At 43.3% G+C, this 14563-nt stretch overlaps 1 protein-coding gene across 1 annotated transcript in view; it reads right to left on the bottom strand.

Annotated features, from left to right (window-relative positions):
- Positions 1 to 912: 912 nt before the first annotated feature.
- Positions 913 to 14563, bottom strand: part of LOC117813283 (gamma-aminobutyric acid receptor subunit alpha-1-like) — a 35421-nt gene continuing 21770 nt past the window's right edge. Inside the window, exons 8-9 of the mRNA XM_034684418.1 lie at positions 13157 to 13309; positions 913 to 1024 (exon numbers count right to left, since the gene is read on the bottom strand). Of these exons, the coding sequence (XP_034540309.1) occupies positions 996 to 1024; positions 13157 to 13309 (182 nt within the window). The 3' untranslated portion in view covers positions 913 to 995. The remainder of the gene's footprint in view (positions 1025 to 13156; positions 13310 to 14563) is intronic.

The following is a 14563-nucleotide window of genomic DNA, read 5'->3' as shown; positions in this document are numbered from 1 at the left end:
GCTTGAATGCATATTTTATAACACGTGGGATCTCTGATGGAAGGGATTAAGGCAGGTAAGGGAAGGTGGACGGAGGGACGGATGGATGGATGGATGGATGGATGGATGGATGGAGAGATGGGCGGCCACAGAGCGGTGTCAATCTGTCAGGTATTTCTCTTGCCAGTAAAATCATCTAATTCTGCGGGGGCGGGCGAAGGCAAGGCACCACTGGCTATTACGCAAGTCCTCACAAAGATGCCTGGAATCGTATGTACTTTTAGTGTGTTTGACGAGCTCTGTTGTCATGGAAACAAGTCTTCCAACTCCTCCAACGTCTCGAACGCGGCGAGAGAGAGAGAGAGAGAGAGAGAGAGAGAGAGAGAGAGAGAGAGAGAGAAATGAAAAGAGAGAGAAACAACATTTGGTGATAAAATTTGGGACGGTGGATGAATTGGACTGTCATGACGCTTTGTTGAATGAACACACTGATTTATTTGAAGGCTGTTTGTGCATCTTCACAACACTCTGCATGTGTGTGTGTGTGTGTGTGTGTTCAGTGTGTGTGTGTAATTGGTGCATTTCCACCCCAGGAAGAAGGATCCCCCTTGTGTCTGTTTAGTGATAGTCCTACTTAGGAGTCATTTAGAACAGGGGGAAGTTGATTCATTAGAACATGGCTCCCGAGCTGCCTTTAAATGACTCCCTTTGACGTGTTGTAACTAATAGACTTAAAGCTTTGAAGGCTCTTAATGAACAAAGTCACTGATCTGGAAAGTTCTAACTGGATTAATAGTGGTGTAACTCAATTCTGGGGACTTCCTTCCACTCAATTTAGCCCCAGTGTGCACGAGCAGTGACACTTGATTTATATGATATATATCTGCTAACAAGGTTCTTGCCTCTGTTTGCAGATACACAATAAATGAAGATATAGAGAAAGATGGTGGAGTCAGGAAGTTTGGAGGAAGTAAATTAGAGATGGAGGGTGATGAATGACGAGGTGAAGGAGGGCATCATTGCTGCTGCAGCGGGCGAGAGGAAGCTGGGATGGACAAACAGTGCAAATGTGCATTTTAGTAGAGCTGGGCGATAAATCAATAAAGATAATTATCATGATGCAATTATTCTCAATATAAATACAACAAATGTTTGATATGTTTAAACCTGTAGTTAGACCCCCAAACCACAAGAAGAAGAAGAAGAAGAAGAAGAAGAAGAAGAAGAAGAAGAAGAAGAAGAAGAAGAAGAAGAAGAAGAAGAAGAAGAAGAAGAAGAAGAAGAAGAAGAAGAAGAAGAAGAAGAAGAAGAAGAAGAAGAAGAAGAAGAAGAAGAAGAAGAAGAACAAGAAGAACAAGAAGAACAAGAAGAGGAACAAGAGGAAGAACAAGAGGAAGAAGGTATTGAACAGCCAATCATGTCGCAGGGTAAGAGGTAGGCGGGTCTCAGCGACACTGAAGAAAATGTAAAACCTAGCAACTCAAAGCAGAGTCGTCAGTCTGACACTGAGTCGACTCGGCGTTAACTATTAACTTAACCCTCCTGTTATGTTGTGGGTCAAATTGACCCATTTTAAAGTTTTTGGCTATGAAACTTCATCTGCTTAGCTTAATTAGCATGAACAACATATAAAATGAAAATGGTTCATTTCACACATTTGCAAACCACCCTGCATGCTTCTATTACATAGATACTGTTCATGGGTCAATTTGACCCAGCAGTCAAAGTTGAAGCTAAAAGGAGTCAGAAGTGACAAATACTAAATGTTTCTTTGCAACTGTGTGACATATTTCACCCCAATCACTCTCCAATGTAGATTAAAAAAAAGTTTAACATGAATTTTCATAAAAATGAGTGAGTCATCCTAATTGAAGATAAGATAAGATAAGATAGTTCTTTATTCGCCCCACATACAGGGAAATTGAAGGAGTCTGACCACTGCAGGAAGAAAAGACCTGTGATATCTCTCAGTGAGACACTGCAGACCATGATCTGTGAGGATTAAAGAACACCAATGCACTTAATATTGATTTAAATGTTTAGTAATGGAGTTAATGATATGATGAAGAAATTGTAAATTGGGATTTTTTGGGTTTCTGACACTTTTGAATGATTAAATATTCCCCGGGTCAAGTTGACCCAGGAACATTATTGCTGTCTCTAAGAAACAAACACAACAGGAGGATTAATACACTTCATTAAATACACTTTCAGGATGTGGGGAAAGGAAAAGCATGGAGACAACCTCTGAATAACCGTGATGCATTCACTGCACTGTGGGAAACAACATCACTCCGCCTGTAACCCTTAGTAAACAATGCTCTATGAGCTGATACACATTACACTATTTGATTTATCTTTGTTGTCAAATTAAATCAGATTATCTGAGAAAAATGAGAATCTACAAACTAACACTTACATCTCATCTTACACAAAAGACCTGCTTCCTGTTAGCAGCTTCAGAAATAAGGGATTCAAGAAGCTCATCAGAAAACTAAATCCAGATTTAAACCTTCACTCAGGACCACAATCTGCCTTTAAAATGAAATAAAAGAATGATGTGATATTTATCATAATAACATCTTTTTATCGCCCAGCTCTACACGCAGGACAGATAACATCCTCTTGGTTAATCTGTTTCTGACACAGCTAATGCAAACCTCTGACTGATGGAGTCTGAATGCTCGTCTGACTCCTTGAAGATGCAGTCTTGAGAATAAACTGCTCCTTGGATGGCTAAAAATAAATTCACATGCTGCAAGAGTTCAACTCTGTTCGTCCTGTGGGGTCAAACGGCTCCTCAGCAGAAGGTGCAAAGTCACTCGGGGGGTTATTGTTGTTGATCTTTCTGACAAGTTATTGATTGCTCTGTTGGTTCCAACTCTGACACTTGATTGACGGCGCTGTGAACGTCAGGCTTCAGCTTTTATCTGACCAATCTGAAGCCAGGGAGGGACGATGCGTTGCTCTGCCATTGGAGGACAGCCAGGCTACAGATCTCAAATCTCTGTTGGGGGGGAAGGGAGAGAGAGAGAGCCCTCCGGAAACAGAGCGGGATGTAAAATGGCTGTTCTCTCTCTCTCTCTCCCTCCCTCCTAAATTTGCCTCTGACAGTGTTTTGACTGAGTAGCCAACCAATCAAACATGACAATCAGAATGTGGGCCGAGGTCAAAAGGACAGAGTGAAATGGGACACACGCTCTCTGAAGGGTTGCGTGTGTGACGTCGACTCATGCCTCGTGTCATGAAGTGGATGTTAATGAAGTGTTTCACAGACTCCTCATGTGGCAGTCACAGACGTGCAGACTGTGTTTGTGCTCAGGGCTCAGGGTGGGCTTTTAAAAACACTCGTCAAACACGCCGAGTGAGAGTTGTTCTTCATGCTGCATCAACCACGTCTCATGGAAACATCGGGAATGAGACTCCTTTAACTGGACTGCGATGAACGGCGCCGAAGTTTGACACGCTCGCCGTAAAGTCGCTCTTAATGAAGTGTTACAAATTGTTCATTAGCATCTGATGCGCTCACTGTTTAATTCTCAGGCCTGTAGGATAGGGTTTAAAAACTCTGAGACACTTCTAATGGAAGTTGTTTTCTGTGCTGCATGGGCCACGTCTCACAGAGGAACGTCAGAGGGAGATTTGTGGAGCTGGTTTTGAGTTAAACTGCTCTGAGTTTTTAGATTTAATTGAGTTTGACTTTCCTGCAATAAAGTTTCTCTTTAATGAGCGATTCCACCAACAGTTCATCGACTTTTCAGAGATGCAAAGATTGTTTTATGAGCAGGATTATAAAAAGCAATGAGCAGCCTTCAGAGGTTTTCCATGCTGCATAAAACCACGTCTCACTGAGATGTTTCAGAACATGGTTTGTGTTGCTGGGAGTTTGTCACTGCAGGATTTTTATGGTGCAAGCTCAGAGGCCTGTTGCATTAGCTCTGCACAGGTTGTATCTGAAGAGATTCAAAGTCCACTCTTAAACATGTTGAAACTAGCTGGTTTCAGTTTCTGGCTGAAAGTAACTTCTGTTAACTTGAAGTGATGAAAGGTGCACCGCTGCTCTGTTGCTCTTTACTCCTATCATCTCCTCAGGATTGAAACTCACAGATGCATTTTATGTCTATATAAGTGCAACTACAAATCAAAGTCATCCTCCATTTTTAAAAGATGCAGATGCAGAGCAGTTGCCAAAATCCTCTGCTCCTCCTCCTCCAAGTCATCCCACCGCAATGTAACCGACTTCACACCTACTCAGAGCTCAGATTGAAGTCGTATCTCAGCTGGTGCAACCCTTTAAAGGTACAGTGTGTAGTTATTGGAGCATGGAATATCATGTTCTTAAGTATTTGTAAATTAGTGCTGCCAACTTGTGCTGCTGCGTTTCTACGGTAGCCCAGAATGGACAAACTAGTACGGACAACATTTTCTATTTAGTGAGTGGTCACCAATCTCTCTGGTTCTGCTGCTATAGGCTTAGACTGACACACTGGGATCCTGTCTTTCCCTCTCTCTCCTCTCTCTGCCTGTCTCTCACTTTAACTCTTCCTGTCCCATTAAAGTTACTAACCATAGACCTTTCTGGAGTCCCTGAGCTCCCTTGTCTCGTAGGTTCCTCTGGATCTCTGCTGTAGATTCCTTTTTTGGGGTCTGTTATTCATCCTTTCATCCTTTCTTTCTTTCTTTCTTTCTTTCTTTCTTTCTTGTTCTTTCCATGTTTCTTCATCCTTTATGTCTCCTTTTCTCATCCCTCCTTTCCTTCTGTCTTTCCTTCACCATTTCTTCTCCTCTCTTTCTCTCTTCTGGTCTCCCTCTCTTCTCTCTTTTCTTAGACCTTTCTGGAGTCCCTGAGCTCCCTTGTCTCGTAGGTTCCTCTGGATCTCTGCTGCTGTGGACGTGGTCCAGACTCCAGCTGCTACAACTACTACTATCCGTCTCCCCACTATCATCTCTCTCTCTCTCTTCATCTCCCTCTATCCCTCTCTCCAACACGGTCTCAGCAGATGTGTGTCTAACATGAGTCTGGTCCTGCTGGAGGTTTCTGCCTGTTAAAGGAAGTTTGTCCTTGCCACTGTAACTTGCTAAATGCTGCAAAGTGCTCTGCTCATGGTGGATTAAGATGAGATCAGACTGAGTCCTGTCTGTGAGATGGGACTGGATCTGATCCGGTCTTGATGTTGGGTCTTTAGAGTACAGTGTAGACCTGCTCTGTTTGGAAAGAGGAGAACGTTTGTTGGGATTTGGTGTTTTATAAATAAAGATTGATTGATTGACACTGTACCTTTAAAGGTAAGTAGTGCTAGTTTAGTCTATACTTGAACTTACACAGGGCTTGACATTGGCAGAAATGCTGTTAAGATTGAGGGAAAATGAGGAAGAGGCAATGAAATATTAAATAGCAACATGTCTTATCTTTAGTTTCAGGGACTTGCTGACTTTTCATAACCACTATATCTAGCTTTAGCTCTAGATTCCAAACCTTACCCCTCACAATAATAAAATAAAATCTGACATGTGGATGCCTGCATGTGTATAAAATCAGATTAATAATTTTTTGACTTATAGAAAGATGTGTGTTAATGAGCAGGATTAAATGTAATGAATTATAGAAGCTGCATCTGTTGTCTAACACGTTCATCCTGCTGATGAATGAGCACCACCGATGTGTCGGGAGTTGTCAAACAACTGTCTATATCCCCTCAACCGGTCCCAGGAGGGCAGCTGTCTTTGTTGGATGTCTATCATCGTCTCCTCTGTGCGGCAGCTACTCATTTATTCATACCTTATCAATAACTGAAGTCTCGGGGGGGGAGCCTGACTCGCAAACACACCTCCGTCAGCAGCGCTACGTCACCAAGCATTTACATAAACGGAGGAATAAATCGACACGCTGATTGGCAGGTACGCTAAACGACTGTGCCAGCAGTACAGCTATGGGAACCGTGCCACAAACACACACACACACACACACACACTTATATACACACAGTATATAGTAGCACTGCCTACATTATTATCACCTAGTAATCATGTATTTATGAGCTCCCAGCGGTGCACAAGCAGCATGTGCACATATAGCACAGAAACATGGACACACTCGCTTTTGTGCATGAAGAAACCAAACTTACAACACACACACACACACACACACACACACACACACGCACACACAAGGAGCTATTCCTTAATGAGCAGAAACATTAAACAGCATCATGGGAGAACCAATAAATACAGAGCCATTCACTCTTAAAGAGGAGAGAAGGAAGCGAGCTAATCTTCTGAGCACTGCTGTCGCTGACAGCTTAGTGAGAGAGAGAGAACAGAGAGAGAGAGAGAGAGACACAGAGAGAGATATCAGCACCATCATTTCCTGTTTCCTTCTGGATTTCATTCGGACTGCAAATAAATAAAACACCAACAGTTTTTTCCACCAAACTCTAAACTAATCAGCCTCTTAATCGGCACAATGATAAATAAGATAACTCTACCCACTGCTGGGTTTTTAAATTGCCTGTTCATCTACAGGGTCGGCTTTGAGAGCGAGATTTAGTGCCGAGCCTGCGCTCCATAGACACGCTGTAATTTAAACAGTAGTCCTGGTGTTGCGTTCGTTCATGTTAATGGGGTTTCCTCTGTCACATTTGGACATCTGTGTTGGAAACATAAACCTGATCACATCTGTAGTAATAACAGAGCATTACAGCACTCGTTCATCCTCTGATACACGATGCTCCTGCTCTCCAATGAAAACAAAGAAGAACCAAGCTGTGAATAGGTGTCTGCAGGATGAATGACTCAGGTGTGTTTGTGTGGTTTTAGTGATTCCTCTCAGTGAGCAGGATTGCTTTTAGGAGTCTTTGCTCTCACAGATCTGCGTTTGGACCGAGAATATGTAGCAGACCACGGATGTTCTGGACTCCAGCGGCAACAGCTTCTACTACTCGTCTCATCACTATCATCTCTCTCTCTCTTCATCTCCCTCTATCCCTCTCTCCAACACGGTCTCAGCAGATGTGTGTCTAACATGAGTCTGGTCCTGCTGGAGGTTTCTGCCTGTTAAAGGAAGTTTGTCCTCTCCACTGTAACTAGCTAAATACTGTGAGGTGCAATGCTCATGGTGGATTAAGGTGGGGTCAGACTGAGTCTGATCCTGTCTTGGTGTTGGGTCTCTGTTCATAATTTGACATAGAGTGGTCTAGACCTCCTAAGCATCTTGAGAAAACGTTTGTTGTGATTTGGCGCTATATGAATAAAGATTGATTGATGTGTCGTGCTCAAGCATCAGGCAGAAATAGAAGTCTTGTGTATCTGATCCGGAGGACTCCAACCTGCCGGATCAGAGACGCAGCCGGAACGCAACGGAGTGGATCCAGTGGAAGTTAACACATTGAGTAGAATAGAAACCGATCAGATCCAGAGCTGTTACAGATCAGAGAGGGATCTGGTGGAATTTGACAGTCGTGACACGACAGGAGTACCTAAAGCATCATACTGTGGCTCAGTGTAGGACTTCATTTGAAGCTGTTTTCCTGCTAAGCTATAGGACGCATTATGCTAATTATTCATGCATCCATTCATACAGCTAGCATTAAAGGAGACATATCATGCAACATGTTCTTTTTAATGGTTCTCTCCCTGAAATCTGTGTCCCTGTCTACAAACCCCCTGAACAGTCAAAGACTCCATTCTGCCCCTGTTCTGATTTCTCCACCTTTCTGTAAATGTGTGCTGAAACCAGCCGTTTCAGTTTTCAGTGTTTTTCATACGTCACAACGCCATCCGGTCTGTAACAGGAAGTCAGAGCTCGGAGCTTGTTCAGCCCATAGACTGTATAAAATACAACTCAACCCCTCCTCCGTTTTTCATTCCCTGCACACGTGTGCTAACAAGGAGCTTAGGAGGGAGGCATGCTAGTTGTAGGCTGTCTTAATAAACACAAAGGTCGCTTTGACTCCCCACGTCTGCAGATTTGAAGATCTAGGGGATGAGATTTTATTTGCCATGGATAAGTGCTAGCGCTAGTTAGCATAGCCACATAGCTACACGTTGGTAGCTGTGTACCAAGACACACGTCGACATGCTGACAAATAAAACAACAAGAAACACTAAATCTGTGACCAATGGTTCAGAAAGGTCCTGCTGCAGGCGCCTCTCCGTCAGGATCAGATTCTGGATCAGATTCAGAGGGTTGAAGTAACGCGGGTCTGTGAGCAGCCGTGTATATTCAGCCAACATGTAAACATTAGATCAACGTGCTGGACAGCCGAGGCCACACCCACTTCCTGAGGGGGCGTGGTCAGAGAGAAAACAGACTGTTCTGAGGAGGACTGAAGAAGAGGGTTTTTCAGGCAGACCAGAATCTGATTTCAAAGTGTTTTTATGAGCATAAACTTTAAAGACATGTTTTGGGGACCTCTTAGACCAATATATGTTGATGAAAGAAGCGTGATATGTCACCTTTAATGAAAAGCAGACACAACCAGGAAGTCAGTGCTTGTTTCCTTGTTCAGCTAATGAAAGCAATCACTGACTGTTTGACAATCAGAGGTACAGTTCAGGGACACATTCATCATGGGAACAACATGTTCTTTAAATCTCTCTCTGTGTGTGTGTGTGTCACATGGCCCGTCTAAACTGATATGAATGTTCTCACACTGGAACTCTACACCGCAGTGTTCTCACTCTTATTTGTGTTCATCAGCGTTCTGAAACAGCTCCCGAGCCCCTCAGCTGCCTGTTTCAACACCCTGACATCTGTCTGCATCACATCACTCTCACTGAGCGTTTACAGCTCCATTTACAAGCCCGGCTTTCAAAAATAATCACTGTATACAGCGACGTAATGTTGGAACAAGACAAATGGAACCAGAGGTGCTGAGACACATTTCACCCCCCCACTACCACTGAACCCAGAGAACATTACAAGCTGGGACCAAATGTTAACCTCTGTCCTAATGGAACATATGACACATTATTCCTGAATCAGGATCACGGTTTACTTTTCATATAGGATGCACTCTGCACATAATTCACTACTCTAAAGGCGTACAGAGCATCATAAGAGCAGCTTGAGAGGACGCTTCTTTGTGTTCATCCATCCATACAGCTCTCATCACATGTTCAATGGTTTGATAAACGGCATAAATCCTCCACTCAGATGATAGCCAGAGGATTAAGATGGCACTGAATGATCTTGATTGTCTGCTATGTCTTTTTAATGATTCATTTACAGCCGTATTGACTTTGTAACCTCTTTGAGGAACAGGCTCATTCATCTGCCATCGTCTCGGATGATGCATATTAATCACGGCGATGACCTACCTAGTATATTTGGATGCTCTGCTGCTCTGTGTCTCCATAAAAAAAAAAAGCGTGCACATGTGTTTATTCAACTGTGTGTGCGCATGTGTGCATGCATGTAATCTCATGAAGCAGAACCCACAATGATAGCATGAGGGACACACACATGCCCTAGATAGTTGTCTGAATCTAATCTAGGCCATCCTCATTTCCCCTGGACACGTGACGAGCACCGCAGGTAGCTAGCAAGCTATGGCACACACACACACACACATGCATACACATCCATATATGCATATTAAGGCACCAAAGCATTGCAGAAAACAAGAGGAGAACTGTGAAGTCTGCTGCATGTATAATGTTTTTGTGAAAGCTCTTTAAGTCGTGGGCCAGGGGAGACAGTGACATCCATGAAAAGAAGAAGAGGCAGAGAGAGAGAGAGAGAGAGAGAGAGAGAGAGAGAGAGAGAGAGGGAGAGAGAGAGAGAGAGAGAGAGAGAGAGAGAGAGAGAGAGAGAAAAGTACAGCAAAGAGTGGAGGCCGAGGTAACTCAAGGACATTCTGCCTGCTGCTGTGCTTTGCTGCTACCGAGCATGCTGCAGACTAGCAAGAGCTTTCCTTTTGGGCGCTATTATGTAAGACATTAGTGTGACAGACAGACAGATACTCACCACACACACACACGCATACAAAGACTCACATGCCGAGCACACACGGGGCAGATCTGTGCACGCGAACGCACACTGATGAACGCTTTCGTCACACAGGCAGGCGGGCACAAACACACACACTTGTGGAAACACATTCAGAGCACGTAAATCTGAATTCACACTGAGCCTCGTGCCTGAAATTTCTACTGCAGCCAGCCACGACTGATTAAAGCTCCCGCTCACCTCGTTGGTGCAGAGACAGACGAGAGAAGAAGAAGAAGAAGAGGAGGAGAGAGAACGCTTTGCTCTGACTGAGCAACTGTTAATCAGCCTTTTCAACATTTCGTCTACTTTAAAGGGAGAGTTTGACATTTTGGAAGCACGTTTATCGGCTTTCTTGTGGAGAATCTGACGAGGGATCTTTGATATCGTTCTGTCAAGACTGCCAAGTTGCCAGGCAACCAGCAGAGCACCCAGGAAGTCACTCACTGTGCTGTTCTCAAATTATTGGTTGCAGACTTTGGTCCGTCTCTCCTAACTGTCTGAGCACAGATTAAACCAATCTCTGTAAACAGCTACACGCAGTTATCAAGATAATCTGTGAGCCAGGGGAAATATTTTGGCATCAACAGGATTTTAGTTTCTTGTTGTCCAACATTTAGTCCTGACCAATGACGTTAAAGCAGGAAGCAGTCTTTGTGTGATGCAGGCGAGGCAGAATACAGATACAGCAGATTCTCAAACAAGGATGTGTTCTTCACTAACCTTTTATATTCACTATTAATTCATCTTTCTATAATAATACACAGGTTTCTATTTGTAGATATTAAACATGAAAAACCAGAGCTGTCTCTGAAGCTGATTGGCGGCGGCTGCCATATTGGAAATGCTGAACTCAACCTAACTTAGTGTGAGGTAAAGAGGCGGGGCTTTAGCCTCCTCGCTAACAGCTACAGTGTTCCCACCTTTCAATCAAGTCAGCCACGCCCTTATTTGGGCAACACTCATACATTTAATATCTTCAAAAATAACAAGTTATACATAAACTCACCCCGTACAGTGTTGATGGAGAAATGAGCTCTCCAGATTACTGTAAACATGTTTATTTCTGCTGTAAAGATCGTCTCTTTGAATGGGTGTGTATGTGGTTTCCTGTGTTTCTGCAGCCAGCCTCTAGTGGACACTCAAGGAACTGCAGCTTTATAGCACTTCTGCATTGGCTTCAATTCTCTGAGTTTGCCACTTAGAAACACCGTGTGACTCAGGGATCTTTGAATCTTAGCCACACATGAATGTCTCTGCTGCATGCTAGCATTTAGAAAATGATAGGCTAGGTTAAGCTAACTGCCTTCAATTCAATTCAATTCAAAAAACTGTATTTGTCCCCAGGGGGCAATTTAAGGCACGGATGAGCAACATTGAATACGGCACAGACACTTGAATTATAAGGATTGCAAAAAAGAAAGAAAATTGTTGAAAAATAAAAATAAAAATTAAAGTTATGTTGCTGATTTTGGTTCCCTATGTGGATGACGCCAAAACATATTTCTCCTTGCAGACCATGCTTCATCTTAATTGTCAAATGTATCAGCCATTGAGAATATTTGCTGTGTCACATGCTTTAATAAAGGCTGTTACAGCAGAGTGCAGTGGATCCTAACAACTGGCACTTAAGCCTAGCTTATACTGCTGCCTTGCCTCTAGCTAACCATAGTGGCCATCATGTCCACTGCATACTTTAGCATTGGACTGTCTGCGTCACTCTGCAGTACTCTGCTTTAACGCTAGTCTGCAGTGTGATTTTTAATCCCTGTTATATCACCACTTCCTGGTTCTTGGTCTGTTGGAGTTGCAGCTGATAAATGTTGAGCAGCAGGTGATCACACTGCTATTAATGCAAACAAGAAAAGAGAGGAGGGATTGGAGGAGATGTGACGTACTGCTGCTGAACCGGTGTAGGCAGAAGACGAGGGACGACCACGACGATACAGGACGTATTGTAAACACAGGAAATGACAATGCTTCACAGCGGACCAATCCCAGGGCTTGCTGTCTGTGTTGTTTCATTGTGTTGTGAGATGCATGTCAGGCTATATGTGCAGGTATGAGGCTATGCTAATTTAAGACATGTGCTAATGTGTAGATTTGACACATAAGTATGGAGCAGGTTTCAGCTTCAGTGACTTCAGCGTACAGGCAGGATCTGAACCGGCCATGAAGCTGCCTCGGTCAATAGGGGTATCTGAGACTGGAGGCGTTTGAGAGACTGTGACAATGTGTAGTTTCAGAATGGAGAAGACTCTCTGTCTGTGCATGTCTAAGTGTGTTTCTATGTGGTGGTCCTGCTGTGTGTTAAAAAGCTTCAGATGGGATGTGGAATCCCACATTAGGGCACCTATATTTGCTGGATTGAGGTTTAATGATGTGGTGATGATGGAACTGAGTCCTGACGTTGTTGTGTAGTCACGGTGTCTAAGAGGTTAATGATGTTCGTCCACATGAAAGACTCTCCCTCGCCATCAGCCATCAGTCATCAAACTCAATCAAACATAATGAGAACCCTCCTCCATTGAAGCCGTCTCCCTCACACTGAGGCCTTGTCTCGTGAGTTGTCAGAAACACTGACAGTGAGAACATTTTCTCATCTTTGTGTGAAGAAGCGAAGCCGCACTCCAGGGTCATCGACAGCAGTGTGCTTAAAAGCTGTGTGTCTCACAGTTGCTTTTAATTAGTGGAACGCGTCAGATGTTTTTCATTTCAAAGAAAAGGCAGATGGTGTTTCACACGTTTGCAGTCATGGTTGAAAAATCCAAAAAACAATCAGAATCTGAAATCTCTTCTGACTGAGATCGCTTCAAAACAAAGTCATGTAGTGAAGGAGAGATGGAGCAGAATGTATGGATGCTTTAAAACAACCTCAGGAAGTGTGTTCATGTAAATCAGAAGTGCTGTATGTCTTCACAAAAACAACCACACAGCATTTCTTGCATAATAACCCCAAAGTATTTTGCATGTGATCCATTAAGATGATCATTTCCTGCTTTACTCCATCTTTAAGCAGCCCAATTAGCTCCTTGCTCAACAGCACTATAGTTTGGAGTGAAATCCTGGTGGCCTGTCATCATATCTGCCAAATGGATTTTTCCAGGAACAGATTTGAAACCTTCTGTTTTCTGGGCTCATTTTCTCTCAGCACAGATGTTTCAAAGGGAAGGAGAGCAGACAACTCACCAAACACAGTCCTGGCAGGGACGGACTCTCTGTTGAGCCAGAACGACACTTGGGAGAGGATAACTGTCATGATGCAGGGGAGATACGTCTGGATCACAAAGTAACCAATTTTCCGCTTCAGGTGGAAGTGGGTTGTCATCACAACATACTCTCCTGCAAACGACAGACATGAAGATATGAGAACAAGTGCACGGATAAACTTTAGACAACATTTATACTTCCTCCCTGCAGACTTAAGTGCTGCATTTTTTTAAATGGCTGCTTGTGTTTTTGGACTTCATTGTGAGATTTATTGGCGCGGTTGCGGGCGTGATTTGTCAGCAAACTCCAAACCACGCAGGATCCATCTCATCAGAGCGCAATCACAAACACACAGGAACCACACTGGAGTTTAATGTGCATGAAACAATATGTTGATTCTCAACATCCAGAGACGTTAGTGAATAAATCTCCCCATCATAAAATGTTCCAACGCTCCTTATTGAATAACGCTTGGTAGATGCAGTCATTGGGGGGGGCTTGTTGCAAGTAAAGCTCAGCATTGCTTCAGGGAAAGAGCTGTCTAAAGCATTCCTTTCTGCCTGCGGCCAACATCACTGCAAACAGGTCACCCATTTTTACGCTGTCACTAATTTGTGCCAGTATCAATGGAGGAAGAGGAGGAGGTGGGAAGAGGATGTAATGGCCGGTAGGGAAATTATCAAATCTGGGACGTGGCTGTCAAACAGAGAGCGATAAAATTTGCTGTTTCAGACTGTTGGTGCTCTCAGTTGGGATTTATGAAGATGACTGTGTGTGTGTTTAAGCTTTTTCTTTATGGGAACGCTGAAAATGTCCAATTGGTGCATTTAAAGCTCCAGTGAGGAGTTTTTAGGGTGTTATGAAACAGGCTGGAATTAATACTTTTGCCTCTTTATGGCCTTAAAAAGCAAACAACACCACCAACAAGGAGATAACATATGCAGTTAAGTTTTTCTTAATGCTCACAAGCGCTGCAGGAGGGGAGGTGTCAGATGAAGAGATTAACGGCACTCTGACAAAACAGCCTCTTTTGCATTTTCCACAGTAGAGAACTACAGTCAGTGATATGTTTGACTGATAAAGGATGAGTGTGAATGGTGAACACTTGGAAAGGACAAGAGCAGATGATAGACTGCAAGTACAGCTTTGTCCACAGGGGGCGCCAAAGTGGACACAAGCAGGAAGTTGCTCACTGGAGCTTTAACAGGCAGATTACTTCTTCTGATTCAGTTCTGCACATTTTAACAAAATCATTAAATTTGCCTCATTTTAACACTTAAATAAATCAGTAACTGAGATTTTTTGCTGTTGGAAATGCAAAGAAATAAAATAGAATGCACATTAAAAATAACAACATAGACATTGATAGTGTTGTTAGCTTTGTAG

Source organism: Notolabrus celidotus, chromosome 5 (assembly GCF_009762535.1).
Source record: "Notolabrus celidotus isolate fNotCel1 chromosome 5, fNotCel1.pri, whole genome shotgun sequence".
Lineage (NCBI taxonomy): Eukaryota > Metazoa > Chordata > Actinopteri > Labriformes > Labridae > Notolabrus > Notolabrus celidotus.
The sequence above is the reverse complement of the archived record's forward strand: the minus strand, read 5'-3'. Positions and strand labels throughout refer to the sequence as shown.